Consider the following 10000-nt stretch of genomic DNA (forward strand, 5'->3'; position numbering starts at 1 on the left):
GTGACCAAATTTAGAAAAATCTGATCACTTATATCTCATCCAAGATTAGATCTGTGCAGTGCATTATTCCAAAGGAATTTCCTTTACATCAGCTTGTAAACAGGCCCAGCTGCTTTTGAGAAATGAGTAATTTCATTTCAAGATACGGTAAATTGAAGTTTATTGATATTGTCACAGTACAAAATAATAATAACATTGTAACGTTATTGTAATGAGGTTACTTTCTGGTACTGTAGTTGTATTAAACTGCTCTCGTTACTTGAAAATCTAAGAGACAAATTTTGTAATAAACAAGTTATATAATGGCCAAATGACATATTAAAATAAAGAATATTACTGTTTTTTCCATTACAAAAAGTAGTCAAGTTACTATGTGAAAGATAAAAAAGGGTTTAGCACTGAGAAAGAGCTAACGACAAAGAGTGATGACAATGTGCAAGTCAGCGAGTCATGCGTTAGCCAACAGGGCGAGCTATGCAAGTCAACATGCAAGTCACACAGTTATTGAAAGCTAACCATTAATTTTTAAAATGGGTGCTTAGACTTAAAAACTGTTTATCAGCGCTATTGCTTAGACTCACCAGTAAATGCAAAATTCCATGGAATGTAGATTGTTCAGCCCCAAAACATTCAGCTTTAAAACTTCTTTACAATGGTCAGTTTACCATATCAGCTCACTTGATAAACCCTTTTCTTTTATAATTTCACTTTCCCACTGACACAGCACCACACCTTCTTTACAACCTTACTCCTTTACCCTACATGTACATGTGAAAGAATGCTTTGTATTTCCAATAACCATGAACCAATATTTTTTTACCCAATGACCAAGGCAATGCACGGGCTGTTTTAGACTAAACACTTCAAATAAGATACTCCAATCACTACAATGCATGCCAATCCTTTACCTACATGTAGACTGCAGTGTCTAACACTTGCAGACTGTAGACTGATCCTAAGTGACTAAGACTGAGCGTCCACTAGCCATTGGGGCTAGTCAATATTGTGAAGCAGTGGAGTTCTGGACGAAAACAAAAATGAAAATTATTTCTTATGGATAAGGCAAAAGGAGAGAATAGAAACTAACAGTTGGCAGAAACTTTGACCGGATTCTATGGAATTTACTTCCTTAAAAAATGAAACCAACGCGGATTACACTTTCCCCACCCCAGGTTACGAACGATTTAATCACGTGTGAAATCAAGTGGAACTTCTTGGCTGCTGTTTCCATAATTTGGTTTTATCAACGGAGTTGATAATGTAAATTGGCCACCATAAAGATATTCTTATATGAGAGCAAGTCTATGGTTTCGAATTTCCTTTATATCTAATTTAAGATATTATTTTCCCACATTCTGCTGCTTTTGTGCTTCATGCGTAGAATGGCGCTTTTTCAATCGCAAATAGCTCTAATCAAAAGAACAGCTTTTCCACAGACTTCCAAACGAGTAGTTTAGTTTTATGTTCAGTTTATTTCTTACTTTCCTTTATTCCGTGTTTTCCACACTCCAATGCATTTGTGAGTTGCAAAATTTTGGCAACGGTCCTGTGAGAATTGGCCTCAAGGCCACGAAACCCTTGCCTTCGTGATAAAAATACGGGAAACAGAACATTCCAGCATATTTGCGCCACTGTTGCAAGGATGGAGTATGAGAATATGAGAATATTTACTAAAAGCGCGATTTGTGTTTGGAAATGCAGAATTTTTTTCGTGATAGTTTTAACACACGAATGAAACTGCGCATGATGAGACTGGCTAGTGCAAATTTTGATTTGGCTAGTGAAATCAGACCCGTTACTAGCCACTAGGCTAGCGAGCTAAAAAGTTAGTCTCGAGCCCTGAATGTTTTCTTGGTCAAACCAGACTGTTAAGTATTTCCAAAAGGTCTTGCTATTTCTGTCCTGATCTGACATTCTTTCAGTAACCTCTTGAACTAAGTAAATGAATGGCAAACAGCTCCTATTCAATGAAGTGTGTTCTTTTTGTTCAACAACATTTTTGCACCAGTACAATTAAAGTTGCACCAGTTCAGATATTTTGTACCAGTTCAAAAACAAAATAATTGTTCCAAAGTCAAAATTGAACTACAACATAGACATCTGAAAAATAGCGTAAATTGTCCAGTTAAGTTCAACCATCACTTCTACCTTTCGTCTATAATCTGCACTTCAAACATGCATTTCTTTCATAATTCTATTTGTACACACAAAGTGTACAAGACAACAAATAGAATACAGGAGGAAAGATCAATAATTACACAAGTAACCAGCAGTTCGCAATGCCTAGTAAAGGTGGGCACAGTGAAGTGAAATAAAATTATTGGTATACAAAATCAATTAAAAGGAATGACAAAATTAAAATAAGCATCTAAAGAAGAAAGAGACTGTAAGTACTGTGTACTTACAGTAGTACAATAAATAATATTGTTATTTTATTACAAATTTTATCAGAATTTTCGGAAATTTTAAAGAGAAGCTCCCCCAAAAAGCAGTTGGTCGTCTGTTGGTTGTCTATCGACCGACAGTTGGCCATTTGTGGGCTGACACTTTGTTGACAGTTTGTAAAAGTATTTCTTAAAAGTGTCTGCTGACAGTTGGTTACCAGTTGGTGAGTTTTTGGTAGCCCGTCTGTAAGATGGCGGACTGCTCAAAATGTGTTAACTAATTACCTCGACTTATTACCCTCAAGAATTAAATAAGAGAAAAAGTCATTAATTTACTGGCTGACATATTGTAATTTTTGTGTACCTGTTTGTCTGAGGACCAGTTTCCCTTAATTTTTGAGTCAAGATATAGGAATTTTTTCATGTTTTTTTTTATTGTTGGTTATTAACTTTGGCAAACTTGGTGGTTCCTAAAGATGCCATTTTTTCAAATATTGCTTCAATTGCAGAAGCGGTCTTCAAATTTCAGCAGGAGAAGCTTTCTCTCTCATTACATGGTTGACATCATGAGCATTTTGTAATGCCAAAGTTGTTTTCTGCTGTATCCCTGTTGCAGTGGGTTTTTAATACTACTATTACACTTTCTCAAAATAATTAATTTCAAGTACTGTGCTTACTTCCTCACACACTAATAAATGGCTTTCTTGACTTCCCATTTCAGTGATAGAATCAAATTCAAACCTAACACTGTAGCTGCTTATGCCTTTAAGAGAGATAAATTGAGTGTGCTTTACAAATCTGAAAGCCTCAGGGCCTCCCAATTCATTGCTTCCAGGCCAGCACACACGCACACAAACACTCTACATTCTCTAGTGAGGATAACCATAAGTATTTCCCAAATCCAGCTCTCCTAATTAATTTAAACTTGAATTTTCAGCCATTAGAAAGAGCAAGTGTTAGTAAATATAGTGTCAAAAGCTGAAGGCTGAGATAATTTCTGTTCTTTGAAATAGGCTGTTCTTTAAGACAAACTCCTTGTTTTTTCCAGTAATTTGTTTGTTCTAGCACTATAAATTTAACTGGAAAAATGTATGTATGCCGTAACTTACAGTACATGGATATTGAGTTCACTTTTGAAAATTTTTAAAGATTCAAAGTTATTAATGTGTTAAGAATAAGGACCTGGAGAAGCCAAAACTATAGCTATACTGATGTTGATAAACTCAAGACAAAAAATGTCATGTTAACTCATGACAACATTCAATTTACATACACAACTTTGTCAACCTGCAAAGAAATGAGACCAGAAGTAAGTCACGTAAACTCCTGTTTTATATGTTCATTACCTCCTCATCTGATGTTGACACGTTATCCTCTGATGTTGTCACACCCTTATCTTCTACAGCACTTAAGGAAATGATTAAATCACTCTTGACACGGATCTTTTTCTTAGATTTGTAATCAGAAGCTGAAAACTCTAATCGTCTCTTAAACTTTGGTTTCTTCTTTGGCCTTTCTTCAATGCTTGTGGGTGTTGACTGCAAAAAATAATATCGACATTAAACACAACAATCATGATGGAGATCTGTTGAGCACACTTGCTCCAGAAGAAAGAAAATAATGAAGCACTTACAAATATTGAGACAGGTTTATAGCTGCTACTGAACACCTACAAGGTCCTTCATACAACCTGTTTTAAACACGTTTTACAAGTTTACACATTCCTGCCAAAAATTATCCATTGCTACTACAGTACGTATTATATCCAGTGGCTTCTCTTCAATTATGTATGTTTAATTTTTGGCTTTCTGGGACATAAATTGAGACAATTTCAAAATTCTTCAATAGCTTAAGAGATAATGATATTTTCATGACCAATGCCACTCCCAGTTAATTGAATGGAGCTGTATTTGCATAATCTTATTGGCCACTAATCAGCAATATTAAAATGTTGCAAATTTGATAAAAATGTTGCTCTCAGATATGACAAATTGAGTTAAATTGAACATGCACAAGGTTTTACAGGATAGCTTGTGTTTGATCATTCATAAAGCTTAGTGGAAAACAAAATCATCTCTTGGCTTCCCTTCAGAAGAACACAAAATTGTGAAACAGAGCATGTAACAGATACTTTCAATCTGCATTTAAGCCAAATAATGTCCTGCTGTTATATCTATCACCCTCATAATCTGCTTATTCTGTATGGAAATGCAGACTTCGCTCGATCGCTCATGACTTACCGCCATTATTTTCACTTCAGGTGAAAGATGTTCAGCGTGCCTTGCTACTATGCCACGATCACTTCATTTCACTCGCTTTGCGGCCGTATATGGGTGCAGCCGGGGGTTTAACATGTCCCTGGGAACAATGGAAGCTTTCTTTGCTCTAACACCGTTCCAGTTTTCATTTGCGCGAAGATACATGTATCAAAGCTATTCAGTGAGACAGTACTTTCCAATGTTGAAATGCATACAGATGCAAAACATTGCCTCTTTGCTCAAATATTGATCCATCACCTTATCTGAAATGACCGTAAGAGTTTGCAAAATTTAAGTGGTGCCAAGTTCCCTAACGGCTCCAATAGGACAAAGACACCTACCCAGATTGTATGAGTCTAGATAGCTACGAATTCCGCATATGAAAATTTTATATGATTTCTTTGGGCTAGTACAAAACACTAACCCTTACTAGGACAGGTCTCTTTTCTTTCGCGTTCGCTGGGATGACCTGTGCCGGAAAGGAGACCTCTTCCGACACCTCTGCCAGCAAATATTTACCTGAGTTCAAGCCGAAGTGGACTAGGTACGAGTCTGTAAATACTTCGTTGAGCATGCGATGCGCAGCAGTTTTAGAAGCTTCTCTCCACGGCCAGGTGATCTGGTGACGTAATTCGGAGGACTGGGGAAGAAATTTTTAACGCCGTATCCCACAACCGCGCTCGGCCTTATTTTCGAATTCAACGTGGAAGAGGCGAGGTTAGATGTTGTCGGGTCTACTTGAATGTTCATTCAGTAACAGGAAATGTAGTAGACACGTAATGATCTGTTGAGTTTTGGCGATGGCAATACTGCAGGGAGTTTGGAAACAACACCTAAGGTCGCGCGCGGTTATGGGATACGGCGTTAAAAATTTTTCTTCCCAGTCCTCCAAATTACGTCACCAGATCACCTGGCTGGACCGGGGTTGACTTTCGAGTGATCGTTTGAATGTAAATGGCCACGCGAAAAGCAAGCGAATGGGGAGGAGGAGGGAGAAGGAGCGAGAAATCGCCTGCAATCAACCCCACAACATTTTCGAAACCTCCCATTTCCAATCATGTGTGGCGAGCACGGGTTTGATGTCAATAGCCCGTCTTCCCTCGACTTCCCTAAACACTGGCCGGTAATACCACAGGCACCCCAAGCTCAGGGGCTGGTACATTTCGCTGTACCCCCAGTCCATTGACAACCCAAATGGACTACCCTCAAAAATACTATTTCAAATGAGTACCGTTGATCTATGGGTAAGCAGCATCTCAAATAGTGCTTACTTAAGCCTCAACACCCATTTTAAACAGCATTGTAATGTTCAATAGTACTCTAAGCACCCATTTTAAAAAGGTTAGCTTACATGAAGTAATCGGCCATCACAATAATAATCGAAAGCTAACCTTTTTAAAATGGTTGCTTACACTTAAATACTGTTGAACAATGCTGTTTAAAATGGGTGTTGAGGCTTAAGTAAGCACTATTTGAGATGCTGCTTACACATAGATCAACAGTACTCATTCGAAATAGTATTTTTGAGGGTAGTCCATTTGGGTAGTCCATGGACTGGGGGTCAGCGAAATGTGCCGACCCCCAAGCTCCGCGTGGGGGAAACTCAACTAAAACTATAAGGATTTGCATGGAATCCCGATAAAGGACCTAAGAAGATAATTTTTCGAAAAAATTCTCAATTAAATAGCCTAACCTTATTGCCATTGTGGGTGGATTCCTTCTTATGCGGTTTTTTTCCAGATTCGATTCGAGTTGAGCCATTATCAGTTCCTCGGTTGTCAACGGTTATACATGTAACAAAATACCAAGGTTGAACAATTAATCTCAGGCGGTCAGTGTAAAATGAAGACTGCAGACCAGGAGTAAAATGCAGACTGAGGTTATAATGTAATGTAACTGTTGAAAAAGCCCAAACCCTTTAGAAATGCTAACCTTAGGCATACAGTGTAACTAGGCCTAAAACAATATTTAGGCTTAACTGTTAGCATTTCTAAAGGATTTGATCTTTTTCAACAGTTACATTATAACCTCAGTCTGGATTTTACACTGATCGATTCTCAGGAGCCCACCAAATGGAGTCAACTATTCCTGGATAAAATGTTCCCACGGTTACAATTCCATTTTTCATCCGATCGAAATTTCCACCGAAATTTTCCGGAAATTTATGGTTAATGGTAAACAACCACAAAGACTCGTTAGCAGCGAGAAGCTGTATCTTTATTAAAGAGTTTTACATGTGTATCAGGTGTATGCATTTACAGGATATATCTTCTATTTTGTTCATTTTTGTTTCTTGTATATCTTTGTAAAGTATTGTATTACCTCCTTTTGTTACTCATAAGGTACTCAAATTACTGTTATCTATTTCAAAAATTTTAGCTAACGGTTACTTCTGAAGATGTATGTTGAGACATACGAAAGGTTAAGTCACTAAAAGTTTGTCTCAGCTATGCTCTTGTTAAGCCTCATGTTTGTCAACGCAGGTCTTGTTCCATGACAAATTATGATAATTATGTGGAAGCAAATACATTAAAAAATGGATAACGAAAATTAGTAAAAAGTATGATAATTACTTGAAAAAAAATAAAAATAAAAATAAATAAATAGTCTTTATTAAATACCAATAACGCCTCAGCCGTGCCTTATTTACAATGGATATGAAATATGTGAACAATATAAGATGAAAAATGATTACTAACTACGAGCTAAAATATTACACTATGCTAAAAAGACATCTGTTTACAAAAGTGGATTTAAAACGTGAAGTACGAACTCTAGGTAAGATGTAATCATGGCCCCTGCTGCGTAATTGCCTAGTATGTCTCAGTGGTAAGAGATCATCAAGTGCAGTGGTGTTAGATGTGATCTTGTTCCATAATTTGCTGTCTCTGGTGGTTAAAATATCGCAAATACTATATTTCTTCAAACAGTATCCAGACTAAAAAGCCCTAGCGAACAGTTTGTCTAAAAACTTTATGCAGCAACTCCAAATCCCAAGTGACCAAAAACACAATGCTTTTCGGTACCCTAAAGTTGGCATTTGTTAGACAAGACGAGATAAAGTAAAACTACATCATTATTTCGTACACAATTTTTAAACAGAGAATTAGTTTACTTATTATAAAACAATTGTTAATGTCGGAACTGAAATAAAGGATAACAATTTCCTGTTCATCGTCCTTAAATGATACTTGCAGTCGGGGAACGTGACCGCTCGTGATCGCTCCTCCCTTAAACTTTTCTATCAGGTTTACTCTGCCCTTGACCTTAAGACGGGATAAAAGGTAATCTATGTACGTACAAAGGAAAAATCGTTTGAATTCCACCCAGTTGACAGAAATTGAAAACGTATATATGGCAATGAATTCTGCGTTGTGTCCAAAATACCCCGATTTCATTAGCTGCAATAAACTCTCTTTTCACGCCTCCAGTAGTGTAGCAGCTCTCGTAACGTATAATGTGATTGGTTCTATACCCAAGCTTAAAGCAAAGCAGTAATTAGCAGCTCTCTTAACCTGCTATTGTTTGGTATTGTAAACAGTTTCTATTGTTTAAGTCTAAGTCATTGTTTCAATTGTTTAATCTTTTGTTCTTGGGTTTGGGTATCGAGCCAATTACATTATACGTTACGAGAGCTGCTTCATGAGTTCACGTCTACTTCAAAGAAGACACAGATCTACACTCGCTACCGTGAGCTGCGTACCATTTTCTGATTTACTCTTCCCACGATGGAAATAACTGATATGGCGTCTCAAGTTCGCTCGATTTACTTGAAAACACGTCTGCAGTGCAGACTTCTCGCTGTCTTTATTTTTTGTTTTCTAAATAATTAATATATAGATTTAGCCAAGCCTAAAAGCGGAGCTCCCGGGTTGTTTATTCTCACTGGATTAGTAGGATTAGTAAAAATAAATTTTTTTGAATTGTCTGCGTTTTGGTGCATGTTTCCGGTTACTGCTTAATTAAGTCATTTTCTTCTCTGCCTAACTAGTAAATTCCACGGTAAATTTCACGCGAAAAACCGATATCACATGAATCACGAAGCGATAAGTGCGATATCTGTTTTTCAAGTGAAATTTACTGTCGAATTCACCAGTAGTTAGACAATGAATTTTTCTTGAATCGCTTGAGTTTTAAAAGAAAGCAAGCAAATCCTCAGCAAGCGAACGGAAAAGGTAAAAACCCATTTCTACGGTGGCCCAGAAGGCTCAAACACAAACAAAATAGAAAACGCAAATAAAAAAAAGAAAACGCAAATAATGAAAAAACACAAACAAAAAAAGAAAAAGAAAACGCAAACCAAAAAATAAACAAAACAAAACGCAAATAAAAAAGTGAAACGCAAACAAAAAAAGAAAACAACAAAAAAACAAAAAAAAAAAGAGAAACGCAAACAAAAAACCAAAACGCAAAACGCAGCTACTACACGTACTGCAGGTACTTCACCGACTCAGGAGCCCATGAGCTCATGACCGACTGCAGCTACTACATGTACATGTACTACAGCTAAGACACGTCAGTACAGGTACTTTTTTTTTTATTGACCACTTATTTATTTTTCTAAAGTTTTACAATTTTTCTAAGCCAGTCCTAAGGTTTATAATATTTCTAGGTCATTCCAGTGAAAATTTACAAGTCAATCCGATAAAAAGCAGAGTTCGCTGTTCCAAATAATCCTGAGTCCAGTCCAGTGTTGGAAAGTAGTTCCAAAACAAATTCAGCAACGTGGTGCGGTAAAGGCGAGAGTTCGTCGATTAATCGCGGTGAAAAACGGAGTAGTAAACTTGATTCTAGTTCAGCATGGACGTATGAAGTAGAATGAAGTGAAAACACAGTTTAAACAAGGTGAGAAACTTGTAGTTCCAGCACAAATGGCGATCGAGCAGCAAGATCGAGCGAGTCGCTGTTCAACACGGTAGACAAGAGTGTATCCGAAAACCCTACTTCATTATGCATACACTCCTTTGTTTCAAGAAAACAATAGCGATAACAATAGACGTCCTTTGGGACTGTGGCGCTTTGTTCTTTCTTTTAGAAGTTTTTTTTGTAAGTCTGTATGGACTTAAAAAAAGTCGGTCGAACTTCTGTCTGAAATACGGAAAATCGAACAGTTTTTCATGCAATTTCGGCACTTTTCCTGCAATTTTACCCATTTTTCAGTTTTAGAATAAGCGCAAGAAGTGGAGTTTCAAACAATCGTTGTAATAGGGTTCAGATTCGCAAACATAACAAACAAACCAAATAAAAGTACTGTCATAAGAAATTTAATGGCTACCTGCTCTTTTTATCGTGAAATTGTTCTTCCTGTCTGCTTAAAAATTCGCCGAGACACTGCAAAGTGTATATTTTCTTCCTTTC

The 10000-nt window shown here is 37.0% G+C and overlaps 1 protein-coding gene across 1 annotated transcript in view; it reads right to left on the reverse strand.

The window, feature by feature from the left end:
• The window catches only part of LOC138052266 (DNA (cytosine-5)-methyltransferase 3A-like), a 42086-nt gene extending 36912 nt beyond the window's left edge, over positions 1-5174 (reverse strand). The window contains exons 1-3 of the mRNA XM_068898703.1: positions 4984-5174; positions 4625-4905; positions 3731-3922 (exon numbers count right to left, since the gene is read on the reverse strand). Of these exons, the coding sequence (XP_068754804.1) occupies positions 3731-3922; positions 4625-4630 (198 nt within the window). The 5' untranslated portion in view covers positions 4631-4905; positions 4984-5174. The remainder of the gene's footprint in view (positions 1-3730; positions 3923-4624; positions 4906-4983) is intronic.
• Between the last annotated feature and the right edge of the window lie 4826 nt (positions 5175-10000).

Source organism: Montipora capricornis, chromosome 1 (assembly GCF_036669925.1).
Source record: "Montipora capricornis isolate CH-2021 chromosome 1, ASM3666992v2, whole genome shotgun sequence".
Classification (NCBI taxonomy): Eukaryota; Metazoa; Cnidaria; class Anthozoa; order Scleractinia; family Acroporidae; genus Montipora; species Montipora capricornis.